General features: G+C 38.5%; 2 protein-coding genes and 1 non-coding gene across 3 annotated transcripts; 2 read left to right on the top strand and 1 right to left on the bottom strand.

The window, feature by feature from the left end:
- Positions 1 to 1,504: 1,504 nt before the first annotated feature.
- Positions 1,505 to 6,151, bottom strand: LOC149298100 (cytochrome c oxidase subunit 7B, mitochondrial-like). Its single transcript, XM_089487801.1, has 3 exons — positions 6,102 to 6,151; positions 3,414 to 3,538; positions 1,505 to 1,582 (listed from the first exon to the last, which is right to left on the bottom strand). The coding sequence occupies exons 1-3, from the start codon at positions 6,136 to 6,138 to the stop codon at positions 1,505 to 1,507; spliced, it is 240 nt and encodes a 79-aa protein (XP_089343927.1). The 5' UTR covers positions 6,139 to 6,151.
- A 471-nt stretch (positions 6,152 to 6,622) lies between these two features.
- Positions 6,623 to 6,733, top strand: TRNAL-CAA (transfer RNA leucine (anticodon CAA)). Its single transcript has 2 exons — positions 6,623 to 6,660; positions 6,688 to 6,733. It is a non-coding gene; the product is annotated as a tRNA-Leu (tRNA).
- A 4,011-nt stretch (positions 6,734 to 10,744) lies between these two features.
- LOC149298098 (dolichyl-diphosphooligosaccharide--protein glycosyltransferase subunit MAGT1) lies at positions 10,745 to 16,395 on the top strand. Its single transcript, XM_089487695.1, has 9 exons — positions 10,745 to 10,828; positions 11,481 to 11,650; positions 13,040 to 13,157; positions 13,787 to 13,927; positions 14,249 to 14,389; positions 14,546 to 14,635; positions 14,920 to 14,983; positions 15,878 to 15,952; positions 16,301 to 16,395. The coding sequence occupies exons 1-9, from the start codon at positions 10,745 to 10,747 to the stop codon at positions 16,393 to 16,395; spliced, it is 978 nt and encodes a 325-aa protein (XP_089343821.1).
- The last annotated feature ends 526 nt before the right edge of the window (positions 16,396 to 16,921 follow it).

Genomic DNA, 16,921 nt, shown 5'->3' with positions numbered 1-16,921 from the left:
TGCCGTGACGTGGCAGGCGAGCTTACACTTTAAATGGCCATTGGAGTGAAACTAAAAACCTCCATTTGTCTAAATAAGCATAGGGATTTGGCATAGTGCACAGGTAACAATTTGGCGTTTATTCTATGTTTTTTGGGCTGGTGAATACTATAACCATTGCTGCCGCCCAAAAGTGATGGGAGTTTGAGCACAGGCCTTTCTTCTACGTGTTTGTATTTCAATTTTGTATTTCACAGCCAGGTTACAAATGCTGCCGCCCACCCCATGTGGTCCCTATTATGGGTTGATACGTGTGGCATTGGCACTTTAATAAGGGTATATCCATACCTGGGAACTTCTCGGCTCCGGCTACCCCGAGCCTTCCCTTGCGGGACGCGGCCAGGCGTTCCAGCTGACGGCAGTAGAAAACAGCCCCATTTAAAGTAAAAATGGGCAGGAAGTGGGGTGTGTCAAGACCCTGCACCCGCCACCCGGAGGATTCGGGTCTTGACCTGGTGAACCGCTCACCCGGCAATCTCCGGGTCAAACCCGGAGAGTTCCCAGGTACTATTATTGGCAAATACATGGGAATTGGTCCTTTTTGGACTTAACCCCCCTTCTCCTCGACGCATTGAAGCAGCAATTGGCATATTCTTAATTGGGCCCTGCAATCCTCCAAAGTTCATGAAAAACATCTATGGATTTCAAGATGCAGCTCAATAAATTTTGGTGGATTTCTTTGCAGTTGCATGTATCTTGGGCATGAAATCCGTGCTACATTGTCCTCTCAATGCCGGCTACACAAGTTGAGGTTGCTCTACACCTGTCACATTTGTTTATTTTTATTCACCTTGGTGGAACATTATCTGCTTTAGGGAGATACATCGCGTGTGTGGTTTTACTATTTTTCATTTCATGCATTTTTTCTGGTCCTTTTGGCTTCATATTGCAGGGCAATGTGTAATAAATATAAAAATGTTTCTTCCTTTAACATGTATATGGCAGTTTTTATACAGAAAAACACTCTGATCACCTGTTATCACTTATGCTGCTACTTCTTTCTTCCTCTATGTTCAGTCTTTTCTTTCAGCGTTATCTATGTTGTGTCTTTAACACAACCTCCGAAGAAGGCCTCGGTCAAAATGCTTCCGGTTATGTGCTATATGGTCACAATACCGGACTTTGGTTTAGGCGTACAATTTTAAAGCATTTGCGTATAATACACATTAATTTTTTTGTGATTCTTGTAACCCTTTCTTTCCTGTATGTATAACCAGCATCTATGCTAGACATGTATTGAATTTTTTGCGTTAGCCTTGAGCTTTTGACAATGTAGAGCTGCGATCATAAATAAGCAAAATGTAGGTGAAGAGTAAAGAGAGAAGCACAATATAAATTTAATTTGGATTTATTACAGCAGAACCCCCTCTCATACATGAAGACTAAGTATGCAGGTAAGGCGTTTATGTACAGAGTATAGGCATGTTAAAGATACTGAGGAACGTCCAAAACAGCCACATCTGTTCTATTGGTCCTTATATTCCTTTGGAGTGATTCTGCCTACTGGAGACAGATTCCAAGTGATTCCTGTCTGTGTGATCACCTAAAATGAGACATTATATAACGTTAGGAAAGGGTATTTGAAACAGAAGATATTTAGAAACAAATAGAGTTAAATAACTACATGTGCAATAATATTATGCCTGCTAATGGCCCCAGTGGTAAACACGATGCAATTTGCAAAAACATACAGTTCATAAATACACGTTGTTCAATTATTTAGAAAAGATTGTTCAAGAAATCTGGAGAAATGAAACACACCATCAACATAAAAACAGATCGCTGGTCCTGTCCGATTACACGCAACAGAACCCAGAAACCAAGCTGTGTTCAACCAGGATTTTTTTTTCTTTAAAATCTAAAGACAATGTTAATGTCTGCTGCATCGGTGCCATCAAATCGTGTATAATGCTCACCTGCGTATAATATACAGGCATAACATAACACAATGTTGTAGGAAAAAGAAAGTAATTGTGTATAATGTGTCAGATTAGGTAACTGGCTCATGATTGCTGAAACTGATCAATGATCAGTGAGCTAAAGCATCATTAATCACTGAACAGATAACACTTTGTTATATCAAAAGCTGTGAGGACCTGCATAGAGATCACAGTGTGATCGGTGCAGGGGGATCGCGGGGAGGGGAGTGAGAAACCATCTCTCTCACTCCCCCTCCCGTCCTGAAAGAGAAAAGCAGAAAAAAAAACCCCTGTTAGTCCATTTAAAAAATAATATTAAATAAATCATTAAAATAATATAAATACAAAAAAAAAATATAATGTGAGCTGTGATGTCATTGTGACATCTCTGGCATGTTGAGGAGGTCCCTAGGAGGACCTCTAACCATTTCTGTGTAAAAATACATAAAAAAAAATGGGAAAAAATTAAAATTAAAAATATATATATATAAAAAAAAATTAAAAACCTTACTTCCCATTGCCCTAGCATAACATCTAGCCAGTATAACCCTCCTGCCCCCGTTCACAACCCCCAAACCCGTTAAGCCATAGGCATAAAAATTATACAAAATTGTACACCTAATAGTATGCTTCCTGGTGCTGGAAAAGTCTGGAAAATCTATATAAATTAGGTATTTCTGAAATCAGGACACCTGAATTAATAAACTTGGAGGGGATTTTCCATCACTTTACCTAATTTTGTGAGGATTCAGAGGGAAAATGTAAAAAAAAATTGGTTTATTTTTCTAATCTTCGCTAGTTTTTACTAAATTTCTCATTCTAAATTTTCAGCTAATCATCCAACTATGGTATCAAACAAAAGCTCTATCTCTCCTTGAAAAAACAATATATAGTTTACATGGGTACACTATTCACAGGAAAAGAGAATCATCGCTAAACCGACATACCCCAAAAATGGCAAAATTGCTCTGGGCTTTGAGGTACCAAAAACCCCTGGGATTGAAGGGGTTAAAATATACTAATCTGCTATGCCATAATGAAAACATACAAAATCAGTCCGTTGGGACTGAAAACACAAGAGTTAACCCCTTCAATGTCACCGTTAGCACCCTCATTTTCAAAATTCTTGGAAAGAGGGTAAACTGCGCAATAAACCCAAGATATTTTATGGTAATTATCAATATCTGCTTTGCATTTTAAAATTTCTATAGTACTCCATGCGACTGATAAAGCAATGCAAACCACATTATGGATTATAGCTGCAATGCTGGCCACCATGTAAAATACTATAAAAGATAACTTATATTCAGAAACATCAGTTATATTCTGTATACAATATCGATATTTATATAATATGGCCAGATTTGTCTGAAGAAAGATCACAAGGCTAGTCTCAAATGCCAACTACGGCAGGTATTTTAAGAACAGTAATGCGATTTTTGAAGTAATACTCACATAAGTCCAAATAGAAACACAGAAGGTTGCCCCAGATAACAGGATGATGTTTCCATACTTGTCATGGAAGTCAGGTCCAGACTTGTGATGAGCCTGTCTTGAGACTGTTCTCTGAATCCCACGAGCTGTTGGAGGCAGGGGGAGAAAGAAATTCATCAATACGCATTAAAGAATGAAGGTTTGCTCGTTCCTCATACTCTTATCATGCTAAGTCAGCCAGTACATGCTGAAACCTGGCTAGCTGCCCCCCCCCCTGTGTATTGATGCTGCCAGCAGTATGGGGTCTGCACTTACAGCCACCCTGTACCAGCATGTACTGGCTGACTTGTCATGATAGGAGTGTGGTTGCTAACAGCAATCTGCTAACAGCAATCACAGTCCCATCATGCCTAGGTTCCAGCATTTACTGGTTGCCTGGGTATGAAAAGAGTGTGTTTGCTGTTAGCAATTACACTCCTATCATGCCAAGTCATATTGTTGATTTTTTTTGTCCGATTGTGGTGTGTTACTTTTAATAAAAGTGTGGTTACACACTAAAATTGGACAAAAATTACTGTTACAATGCCCAGCCAACCAGTGCATGCTGGAATCTGGGTATGCCTGAGATTACTGTTAACAATCATAATATATAATTTTTTTTGTACAATTTTGGTGTGTAACTTACTTTTATTAAAAGTGTGTGGGGGGTCATTTTCAGTTTTGGCTAAGTGAACCCTGAATTTTCGGTTTTGGTCCAAAATTTTCATTTCGGTGTATCCCTAAAATAAATAGAACTATTTCATTTTAACTTATCCAGAATCCTGAATTTGTAGTCACAAAACTTTCTAGGCCCAGAAATCAGTGAGAGGAAAAGTAAAGGTTTTGTGTCATTTACTTTATTTTAATCTGCATATCTTATTAAAGGCCATATTTTCACGCAGTGAAAAATGAGTGCGGCCCACACACGTATACAATTCTTATGAAGTGGCCCACTGCAGAAAAAACTTGGACACCCCTGTAATAGATCATACATACATACACAGAGACCTGCACAGTAGTTTGTTCTACGTTCCTCTTTCAGTTTATACAACCAACTACTTCAGTCCCCTATGGACGTACATGTACGTCCTTAAAAAAAACAACAAAAAAAAAACTACAAGGGAGGTCAGGCTTGCCAGCCTTTGGTCGGCAGATCCCAGCATTGTTGGCTTTTTGCCGACCAATCGTATAACAGCAGCCAGTGCAAGCACCAGTAAGCCATAACATAAGGAACACCGATTGCCCAATCAGGCAATCTCCTCCGGGAGATGTCACTGCTGAAGTCAACTGGAAGGTCAGCAGAAAACAGGGTAGACCCAACCGGTATATCTGATTGCTCCCAAGGCACAACTTAAAATCACTACCCTATAGGGTACTATAAGGGATGAATGTGACCCTCTGTAACAAAAAAATGTATGGTCTGTAATCAGGGGGCATTGGCATCGGTCATAGATTAACAGTGGCACCTAAAGTGTGGAAGAAATAAAAGGGGAAAAAACCCCAACCTATTTTTAGGGGGGTGTTTTTTTTTTCTCTCCACTAGCACTATATTTTTGCTATTTTATTTTTTTTTTATTCTGAAAAGAAATGTTTAATTTGTGTGGGTACGTCAAACACAGAAAAGAGGGCTCTTAATTAAACCCACACAATACAAATGGCAAAAAAAAAACCTAATACTAAGGTACCAAAAACCCTGCGACTGAAGGGGTTAAGAAACAATACCTTTATATAAACATGATCTTTTTAATTGAGATTGTGTTAAAGTTTTAGGTGTGGGGAATATCATTGGCCATCTGGAATCTCTAAATACACTATATTATAATATATAATTTATTACACACACACACACACAATAGAATGCCCAGTCTCACTGGTAACTAATCATTTTGTGTGGATATCCATTAGCGTCCCTACATCTCGTGTGCCTTTCTGACGTCTGACGTTACCAAGGGGCGCTCCTTCCCTGCTCAAGGTAAGCAAGAAAATCCTAGATTTCTGCACCATGACATACCCTGTGTGACAAGGTCAAGGCGTTCCAGAAACATCATTCAGATACCTGCATGCGAAAGGCAGACATGCCATTTAATAGCGAAAGCCCTTTACCCAAATTTTAGGATAAATCAGTATGAAACCAACGTTGGCGCACGGATGGGAACTAAACTGATGTAAAAACTTTAAGGTTTAGAGAAGATCTACTTAGGGAATTATCTTTCTCATGGTGTGTCTTGCAGTATCATAGGCAACTCACTATATGTCACAATAGACTATCCAAAGCAGGCAACAGCAAATGTAATTTGGTTAAATTTCAGCTGCATTGTATACAATTGTATACAGATTGTGCTGCATTGTATACAATGCAGCACACCACTGTACAGCGCTACGGAACGTGATGGCACTATACAAGACAATAATACGCGTGGATGGTCTTCTTTACTAGTGGACGTTTGGAGCCTTAAGAGGATTACCGGTATGATGTTTTCCCACGAAAAGGGAACAGGCTGCAGATTTCTACAAGAAATGTTAGGGGATCCAATGGAGAAGTTGTAACTCGCCTCGCTGAGACTGCGGCATTTAATTCATAAAGGAACACACAGACAAATAACAGGGACTACGAGCGAAGGGGCCATTAAAGAGACCTTTGCAGCAAATACACCTTTATCCCAGCCTTACCGGTCGCGGACAGCGCGGATCTTGCCAAGGGGAACATGTTTGTACCTTCCTTCTTTCCTTACCCTTGAAAGAAATGGAGAAAAACAAAATGGCTGCGCTGGATATCCTGATTGTGGCCACTCCCCATTCCTGTCGTCATTGAAACGGAAAAGAAAGAATGTCTCTCAGAATGCCGGGAATTGTAGTTCCATCTTTTCTTCAGTCTTTCTGTAAGATACAAATGAAGGTTCCAAAGGCGTATTCAGTAATATAAAAAGAGGACTAACATTTTAGTATGCTCTTGGGAATGTCTGGTTTTGTTTTCATATTACGGGAAAGAAAGGAGTGAGTGAAAGAAAGCGTTCACAATTAAAGAGCAGTATAATAGCGATGTAGACGATAGGAGTGGCTCGGTTTTTGTAAAAAAGCAATCGCATAAGTGGAGAATAATACGTAATAAACACTTATATTCTTGATCAATTATTAATGAAGACATGACGAAATAGTGTTTAAGCAACACTAGTAGCACCAGAACCATAAGTGTCAGGATGGCCGAGTGGTCTAAGGCGCCAGACTCAAGGAATCAACTCCTTCCGCATACTGGGTGTTCTGGTCTCCGAATGGAGGCGTGGGTTCAAATCCCACTTCTGACACATCTTTTCTTTTTTGTTATTACTTGCAAAATTTATCTCGAATTAGCTTTACAATTTTCCCAAAGTTATGATATCAGAATTTTTTTTTCTACATTATTGTCTCAATAATGTACATAATTGGATATTATTATTATTATTATTATTATTATATCAATAATTGGAGGCCTAATACATTGGCTAGAAAACCACATAATAAAGTAGGTTGCTAAAAATCCTGTATAATAATAATAATAATATTGCAGGGGACCATCAGGTTACAAGTGTCTTGGTGTACAAGTGGGCTTTTTAAAGGTGGCACTAATAATACACGCTGCCAGTGACATCTCACCAAAAATAATGCATATTAAAGTACTGTATCAATACTGTGGCACACATTATTTATATTTGTAAAAAATAATACATCAATAATAATGTAATAACTGAAATAATGTTATAATACAGCTCTGCATGTCCTCTGTGGGCCGATGATCATACCTGGGAACTCTTCGGGTAGTCGGAGCCTAAAAGTGACCAGATTTACCGATGATTTTGCTTGAATCAGCTAAAATTGTCAGGAACATGGTTCAATTAAAATCGATTCTTCTTATTTATGTTATGGGCTCCCACACAATTATATTTTGTTTTGTCAAGGACAGATAGAGCTTTCTTTTCATACAATTTTTAGATGTATAGTCCATGAATACATACATACATAAATATATATAATAAGGCAAAATATATGTTTCTTTTCTGGTTTATCAGAAAGTATTTGTTACATTCTAAAACCCTTAACCCCTTCATGACAATTGACGTGCCTGGCATATCATGACTTTAAAGGGGATTTAAAAGAGCTTAGGCGGTGACACCAAAAACACACCCCAGGACAGTGTCACAAGCGCCGCCGCAAGAGATTTTGCTTCTCGCAATATGGCAGTGTCCTTTTAAAATACCAACAAGTTTGAGTTTCTAGGCTCCCTCTGCAGGTCGAATGCAGGTACTGCATTTAATCATGCAAGTCAAATTGTAATTAGTAAAATAAATGAAAAACAAATAATAAAAAATTAGGTAACATGAAAAAATATGTCCCCAATGATGCTACCGTCAGGGGAAACATCCAGTTCCAAAAAAAAAAAGTCTGAATATATATATATGAGAGCAAGTCCAAAAAATTAGCGCTATATCTTCACAAAAATTCTTGCACGGAAAAACTTAAAATACTGACAATTTAAATGGCAATGAGGTGTCAAGTTTTAAAAAATTTACGATTTAATGGGGTAAATCGAATTGGCTGGGTTCAAAGTTGTCCACAAAAATAGGACATGGGGACAGATTGACTAAAATTCAAAAAATGTACACCTCTCAAAGGTTACCTCTCAAATAACCCAAAAAAAACAATTCCTGGGAGGCTGGAGATGTTGCTGAACACATATTGGAGTAAAGGATTTTTTAAGTAAAAGTCCTTTTTTCCACAATTTTTCACCATATTTTATACTTTATTTTTATAGTTAACTTTGTATAACTTGTGTGGGTACAGTAAATGATAAAGAAGTAAATTATAGCTAAACGAGCACCGCAGAAATGTTAAAACAGCCATTGTCATGAATGGCTTAAGGACCAAATGAGTTGATCGCTTTCTTCTCTCAAAAATACTTGAAGGGGCCCCATGTGATCCCTCTCAGGAATTCACCATATTCAATATAGAAGCTGTCTGCTTAAAAAGAGCTTAGAAAGCAATCAACGATCGCCACTTAAGCTCAGTTGGTGTTGCTGAAATGCCTCGATATCAAGGCATTCAGCTCTTCAGATCAATCACAAGCGCCATAGTGAGAAGCATCCTGTCTCTTACATGATGACAGTACCTAGTAAAAGTAAAAAGAGTTTCCAGAGAGTCTGTCCAGGTACTACAGGTACTGCAGCCAACCAGGCAGGTCAATGGAGCCCAGCTTACTAATCATTTTGTGATCAATAAAATAAATAAAAAAAAACAGTGATGTCAATATGACACCATAAGGGGAACCACCCTGTTCTGTTTATGTGAGAATAAGTGTAAAATATGTGCCAGTTACCTGGGGGGGGGGCAAACTGACATAGAAAGAAGACAGAAGAACACAAAGAAGCAAGAGAAGTGGAACTGCGGGAAAGGAGACACCAGACACAAAAGCAGACGGTGAAAAAGGTAGGAAGACATTGAGAGAGCATGAGGGAGAGTGTAAGAAAGTATGATAGAGTGAATTTAATGACATAATGGATGTGGGTGTAGTTTGGGGGGGCATGTCAATGTCGCGCAATACTTCCAGCATAGGGATGCTGAATGGCGGTTTCAAGGTCTGCCTCGGATGTGAGGCAGTCCCTTCCACTAGAAACTGCCTGGTAGCGCTACTTTCTTCATGATGTTCCATGCCATTATGATTTTATTGGGCCACTTTTTCTCATGATAGCAAGGAAATGTCAAGAAGGTTTTTATGGGTTAAAATGCAAATGGTGGCTGGAGTGTTCCTTTAATTTAATAGCTACTAAAATTCCACACCGCAGTCTGTACTACTGGCTTTATGTAACTACTTTTAGCTGTCGAGGAAAATGCCCCACTTAGAGGGAAAGCCAGCAGTTTAGCATGTCCAGTTCCAGTACTCGGAAAGGGTAGCAGCTGGGACATTTCGTGAGCAGAATGCCTTTTGATGCCACAGCAAAGCCAATGTAACATGTGTGGAGTGTGACGTGATATAATATAGCCATGATTTCACAAGTTTTCCTGTGGTTTAATATCCCGTGTTAATTGAATGATATGGAAGCATGCAAACTGTGTTTTTTTCCTACATTTCCCACATTCATGTACAAACACATACATGTACATATTTGAAGCGTGCAGCTTGTACACTGCTTCCACATAGTAGGAACCATCAATCTTATACTGTTGAGTCAGTTACTTGATCTCTGGCAAGTGCCTGCCTCATGGCTACACCAGCATGCGCATCACGTTGGTGACTATTTAGTCGAGGCAACTGGATTATCCATTTGTGGAAACCTGTGGCTAATGGATACCCCCTGCTCTAGTTTAAATTCCTACTTACTCTCAGGTATGCTTTGTTTCAGCAGAGCCTGTAAATGGAGGGCGCCATGAAAGGAAACACACTATTGATATATGATAATTACTTAAAAACAAAACACAAAAAAGGAAAGGCATGCTAAAAAATTAGTTTGTTTAATAAAAGTTACCCCAATTTACATAATTAGATTTTTCTTTCTGTTCAATGCTGATCATTATCTGCGCATGTAGTAAACACATCTCAGTCAATATATGGATTCAATACCATAAAAGAAAACAGGCATTGGCTCATGTAAGGGAACATTAATGGGACAAATGGATGCGTAAGCATTTATTATACAAGTGCCGCCATTCATTTAAACAGTTATCTGGATTTTGTCTTTTTGATTTTCTGACAATCTTATGCGAAACTGATGGACATGGATGTCCCCTTTTATCAGTGTAAGCATGCGGCATTGCAACTATTTACCATTTATAGATTGCGGGTTTTTTTTAAAGTGCTAAAAACCCTTTAGCTCTGAAGTGTAAAAAAAGACCCCTAGTCCTTAAGAGGTTAATAACACTATTAGTATTATAACCTAAAAGTTCCAAACATTGTAGATAAAAAAAAGGGTTAAACATCTGTTAAAAAATATATATACAGCTGGGGAAACGTTTTAGCTTGGAATTAACATTTTAGTGACAATATATTATGAATGCGTATCCCCTAATATAATTCAAAATGGCAAAACAAATTGTATGCATTACTACTATACAGTAAAGCGAACGGCGCCCACAGGAACACGATGAGTGAATGAACCTGTCAGCGTACCCCTCCCTCATTCATACTAGCAAATAAGACTGGAACAGCTTGCTTCTGTCTTATTGGCTGGTCCAAAGCAATATCTTCCAATCACATTCTGGCACACAGACTCGGCCCTCCCTCTGCGTTGTGACGTTGGGTCGTTTCAGTATTCTCTTCCTTGTTGGCGGAAAGTTTAGCCGGCAACATGGCGGCAGTTCATGCACTGCTGTTTGGGGGTATACTCCTCGCCCTTTTGGGGGGTCTCTCTGATGGACAGAAGAAAAAGGAGGTGAATATGTTTAAAACGAGAGTAAAGAATAGAGGCATTTTAGCATGTGTGCGTCTGTATAGGTAACAGCATCGGCTTGCGGGTCCATTTACATACCCGGGGACTTTCAGGGTTAGACACTGAGTCTCAGGGATTTTGCCCCAATCTTAGAGTGAAAGGGTGGATTCTCAGGGTCACCCAGTCCAGAGCTGACTCCGTCTCATGCTACCCTAATGTGATCATATGTAAGGCTCCCAATAGGTGATTGCTTCTGGTATGGTTGATATGCCTGCTTTAATGCAGGTGACTATATTAAGTATATCTTTAAATAATGACAGGTCAAGATTTCCATGATGACTGCTATTAGAGCCTTTTGGGTAATGCATTTGACGAGTCACTGCATAGAATCTGCAAAATCAGCTATAAAAGGCTAATGTTTCAAGAGTCTCGGGCTCTGCTCATTTAGAAAGTTCCCAGGTATGCTCATTTAGTCTGTCATTAGGTGGAGGGTTTACGTGTTCTGTTTGATGTATGAAAACATCAGCAGGTGTAATACCCGTTATTTATCCTTTATTGGAATGCAAGCTTCTGGGTCTGCAGTGCAGTTGTGGGGGTATTTTGCTGTATTTGAGCCATCCTGCTCCCCTGATGTGACATCTGCTTTGATTTATAGATGGTGTTATCGGAGAAAGTTGGACAGCTCATGGATTGGGCCAGTAAGAGACCAGTTATTCGAATGAATGGTGACAAATTCCGTCGTCTTGTTAAGGCTCCCCCAAGGAATTATTCTGTCGTCGTTATGTTTACCGCTCTTCAGTCACACAGACAATGCGTTGTATGCAAGTAAGAATTTGACCAGAACTTTTTTTTTTTTATTTCTTATTAATGACATAAGTTACAGAAATGGCAATTTTCCACAAATGACCCTAGAATAGAACAAACCAGGAAACATACCTGGCTTCCTATATGTATTTTAAGCTCATTGATTTTTATTTAACACAATGGGCAGACTGGATGAACAGAATGTTTCTTGTCTGCTGTCAAGTTTTGAGTTTCTTTGTATGTTTCTATAGTACAACATTTAAAACAAGTTCTTAGCACCATAACATCCAATGGAGTGTTCTCATCAGGTTTTTGTTTTTTTTTAGCTTTTATTAGGCTACTTCTAAAAATGTGCTCTTTATACCTTGCTTATGTTGTAATTTGTAAGTATGACAGTATTACATTGGAAAATGGTACTCCTCAGCTTGTCATAAAACTCATCCATGCGTGGTGGTCCTACCTGGTTCTCCAGCCGGTGTGGTCTTGGGTGTTTGAGCTGCTAAGGACATTGTTGGTGTTCAAGTTGCCCTTATCCCCTGAGATAGTCCTCTTACATTTCTTCCAGAACTCCACAACATATATTATTAGCAATGAAGCTAGCAATTGCTAGAAAAAGGGAGAACAGCACCCCCACGTATCACAACATGAAGCCTGGAGCACTTAGGCTCCAGTAGGGGCATGCCTCCTGCTGGATAGGAGGGTCCCATCGGTGGCATGTGCTTCCCCCCAGTCTTGTCACCACAGCACCAACACCGACTCCTAAAACTTGGATATCGCTTTGTGCGTTACTGATAGAGGTGACCCTTAGTGCTCTGTAATCATGGAAGTATACCAGGTTTCATGTGTTGCACATATTTTCCTGTTTTATTTTGTTGTCTCCTTTTTTCTTTTGTACTTTGAATTTTATTTCAATATAGAAATATAGAATTTTTTTTATTGTATTTTGAAGAATGCAGAATAATTTGTACTTATGTTTAAATGTTACAAACAACCTGCATTTTAAATCTTAAACTTGTGTTTTCGGGTTCGAATGACTGTTAATGAAATTTGACAGTTTTGTTAATTTGTACTAATGTAAAAAAAAAAAAACAGGGAGGGGCCCAAATTAAATAAAAAGAAACAAAACAAAAGTCAGATTTTTTTTTTTTTTTTTTGTGCATTTCAATGTCTTCCACTTTGTCCGCCGACAACCTCCTGTGTCTATTTTGACTTAAACAATCTGTAGAATATTTTTTACATCTGTACCCCACACCATGGCTCCTTTAACCAGAGAAGCATTAAGGAAAAATCTACAACAATCTGCATTATACATCCATAGTTCAGTTTTTTGCAAGTTCATGTTGTTCAATATAGCTCACACCGTGCCTATAAACAAACGTGGCTGGTATTCTGACATTCTTATTTTCACAGGCAGGCTGATGAAGAATACCAGATATTGGCCAACTCCTGGCGTTATTCAACTGCCTTTACAAATAGGATTTTCTTTGCTATGGTGGATTTTGATGAAGGATCCGATGTATTTCAAATGGTAAAACATATAAATTTAAACGTATACTCTAAGCTGCATTTGTGCACATGTTCCTTCTCTTCAGTAGTCAAATTGAGATTGTCAACGCGGGACCTTTTTTAAATGCTGTTTGTGAATTTTGCATATTATCCACCAGTGTTGCTTCTTTTTCTGTTAGAAACACTATCCTATAGCTTTCTGGTTTGTTATTTAAGAACAGTATTCAATCATTTGATAGATAAACAAGTAATAGTTTACATGAATTAATCTTTGCCGTGAGACACTCTTTGTATGTAGTGTATAATTCCTGCTGCTTTTGGAGAAAGTACTTAGAAACCACAACTTCACATTTTTTGCTACTCAAGAGTTTGCCTGCCTCATATACTTAGACGGAAGAATATTTTTATTAAAGACTGTACTGTGACTTATCTCTGATTATTTCATTTTAAAGTAGCCCCAATACATTACTAATATATAAATATGGAGTTTGTAAGCAGAACTTATTACATGTATCGTATGATCACTGAATTGTGGTTCCTTACCAATTGTTTGGGTAAACAAGGCTTTATAGTTTGCACTGAAACATTTCAAATGTGAAAGCATTTAACAATATATTTAAGCTACTGATAACTGCCCTTTTGTCTCCATAGCTAAATATGAATTCGGCTCCGACCTTCATTCACTTCCCTCCCAAGGGGAAGCCCAAGAAAGGTGACACATACGAGCTGCAGGTCCGGGGGTTTGCAGCGGAGCAGCTTGCACGCTGGATTTCGGACAGGACAGATGTCCATGTAAGTGACAGGCCTTTCTGACACTGAGAAATCTGTGGACTGCCAGAATGGCCTGCAAATTACTTACATTATTACAATTGACGTGCCAGGAAAAAAACATCACGTTGGCGACAATTGGCAAATGTTAAATGTCACAAATAATAAATTCAGCCACTATGAAGGGGTTAATAAGGATTTGTTTCTGGTGCGTCACATGCCTTTGGCTCACTGGTGACTGTAGAATGTGTACTTAGATGACAAGGTTGATATATATACTTGTTAGTAATAGTAGTAAGCTGCACTAAAGGGTGGAAAAGTAATTGTCATAATGTGTTTCTGCAGATACGAGTATTAAGGCCTCCTAATTATGCAGGCCCATTGATGCTGGGCTTGCTGTTGGCTGTGATTGGTGGCCTTGTGTACTTGAGAAGAAGCAATCTTGACTTCCTGTATAACAAAACTGGATGGGCATTGGCTGCCTTGGTAAGTGCCCACTTTGTTGAAAACATCTGTAAATAAAACTGTACCTCAGAGGCATGTTTTTGTATATGAATGGTGGTATGTGTATTATAATTTTGTATTATTATATATGAGTTCTAATGGATGGGTCATCAAACGTTTTTTTCCTCCTCATTTTAGTGTTTTGTATTGGCAATGACATCAGGGCAGATGTGGAATCATATCAGAGGACCTCCTTACGCACACAAGAACCCACATACTGGCCAAGTGGTAAGTACAGCTAACTGATATGTTGAACTTCATGGTTTTACTCCAATAACGTTGTTGTTGCGTTGTAAATGGTTAGTTTTAGGATCACAGAATCTGGTGCGTCTCCTTCATTTTCCGAACTGGTTCTTCCTGCTTGTCCATCTGTGGATTATACTTAATTTATAAAGTTACCACTACTCGCTTCCGCAAATAACTTTCATATTTAAAAACATTCTGGGAATGCAAATGGTATGGAGTAAATTTCTGGCTGGTGCTTTCAAATTAATATTGTCTTTTCTCTGCAGAATTACATTCATGGAAGTAGTCAAGCTCAGTTTGTGGCTGAAACACACATTGTGCTTTTGTTCAGTATCCTTTTTTTCTTAATCCTGCTACAGGGTTTGGGGCGTAATCTCGGTATAACTTTAATTTGTTAGCTTTTGTGGCAGAATAAATCTCAAATGCTTTTGCTAATAGTTGTCTAGTCATTGAGGTGAATTTACTATCTGTGGTGTCTTCAAGTGGTAACATTAGCCAATTGTGACGTACAATGCAGTCGCTTGGAAAGACTAGATTCTTAGAGCTTGGGAATTTTACTACAGTAAATCCTTGCTATTCGCGTGTTCCGTATTCATAGATTTGCGTGGGTATTCGCAGCCATGTGCAGTGAGACTAGAATTTTATAATAATGTATTTGCGTGTGAATGAGTAGTGTCAGAGAATGAGTATTGGTACACCAAAATATTGTACACACTATACTATTACAAGGAAAAAATGTGTATAAAATACATTTTATAGAATTCATAGCATAACAAAAAAAAAAAGGGTACATGAAACGAGTGGTGGTCAATAGCAAAAGTGTTTGGTGAACAGGGTCCCGCTGGAACCCAACACCTTCTTCCTTTATAGGATCAATGGTTCTGTATTCACAGGGTTTTAAAGGAACCTAACCCCTGCAAATAGCGAGGGTTGAGTGTGTGTATATATACCTTTTACCAATGTGTTGCATATTTACGCCTATGGTTGTAATGTGCTTTTAAAATGTTTTCATCCAAATCAGGCTATTTTCTTCTGCCATTCAATTCAGTTTACCATATTAAGAGTACTAGTACCTGCTTTGTGTAAAGAGACTGCCTTTTTTAAGCACTTGCATCAGTTTCATGTGAGCTAGCGTAAATGTATAATATAAATCATTGAACTCTGGGTAGAGGCTCAGAGAAAAGATGTGCTTGGTTTTTGTTGGCACCTTACATCTTCCCTTAGATGGTGGCGTGACTCTGGGAATGGTTCTTCTACATGAAGCTGCCACTTGTGATATGGATGTAGGAAAGAGGAAGAGTAAGTATTACCTAGTACACTAATGCTATCCGTGATTCTTGCACGTAAACCTTTTGTCTATTCTGCAGAGGGGGACATATTATTTGTGTGTTGCACGTATTTACTCACTTATTATTTGGGTGCGCATTAAATTGTATTTATTTTGGAACGTTTTGGGGAGTTTGTTCCTGTGTCTTTGCGGCACCACCTCACCAGAATGCTTAATCTATCAATGATTATCTTTTCAAGCCAGGTGAGGTGGCTGTATGTCTTTTGCTATCATGCCCTGAGACATGTTTTGATGTTTACAGTTGTGTGTTTAAATATATGATTATATTTGGTGTTTTCTTTATTTTGTTCTATTAACAGTGATGTGTATAGCTGGTATAGGACTTGTGGTTCTGTTCTTCAGCTGGCTGCTATCGGTCTTCAGATCAAAATACCATGGTTACCCATACAGGTAAGTTGCATATGGCTGCGCGAGTCTAATAAAGACAAGTGTTTATTGGCAGTACAGGAACTCGGACCAGCAGCTGAAAGACAATCCCTCTGAGAATGTCCAGGTATATTAATGAAGATTATTGTTAAACATTGTAACAGAATGCACTTAATCTATTATGAATTATGTTCATAATGCTGCATTCAGTTATAAAGTTTCAGTTCAGCAATTGTAAGGAAACACTTTTTTTAGTATGTGACTGGTAAATTAAAGGGTTTAAGTCACGCGATCAGATCTAGTTTGCCTTAAAGTCTATATATAAATACCTGGGTTTCAAGTCTAAACTACTTATATGGTTTTCATTTAAATCCAGCTATACCAATATTACGAACATTGGCTTGGGAGCTCTTTCAATGCATGCATATGGGGAAAGGTAGCAACTTTCGTTAGACTCCCCCGAATTAGAGCAGTAGCTGGCTATTTAAACTGTCACCGTTTTATTTTTTACTTAAAGGGATAGTCGAATACGCATTTGTCTCTAGATGGGTTAT

The sequence above is a fragment of the Sceloporus occidentalis genome, unplaced genomic scaffold (genome assembly GCF_023333645.1).
Source record: "Sceloporus occidentalis isolate IW3139 unplaced genomic scaffold, rSceOcc1.0.p SCAF_34, whole genome shotgun sequence".
Classification (NCBI taxonomy): Eukaryota; Metazoa; Chordata; class Lepidosauria; order Squamata; family Phrynosomatidae; genus Sceloporus; species Sceloporus occidentalis.
This window is presented reverse-complemented; position numbering and strand designations above follow the sequence as displayed.

Coding starts and splice junctions, on each gene's coding strand:
- LOC149298100 (XM_089487801.1), bottom strand. CDS start 6,138: ATGTTCCCCTTGGCAAGATCCGCGCTGTCCGCGACCG. Junction 3,539..6,101: donor ATCCGCGCTGTCCGCGACCG/GTAAGGCTGGGA, acceptor TGCCTCCAACAG/CTCGTGGGATTCAGAGAACA. Junction 1,583..3,413: donor GTGTTTCTATTTGGACTTAT/GTGAGTATTACT, acceptor GTCTCATTTTAG/GTGATCACACAGACAGGAAT.
- LOC149298098 (XM_089487695.1), top strand. CDS start 10,745: ATGGCGGCAGTTCATGCACTGCTGTTTGGGGGTATACTCCTCGCCCTT. Junction 14,390..14,545: donor GATGGGCATTGGCTGCCTTG/GTAAGTGCCCAC, acceptor TCCTCATTTTAG/TGTTTTGTATTGGCAATGAC. Junction 15,953..16,300: donor GGATGTAGGAAAGAGGAAGA/GTAAGTATTACC, acceptor TTCTATTAACAG/TGATGTGTATAGCTGGTATA.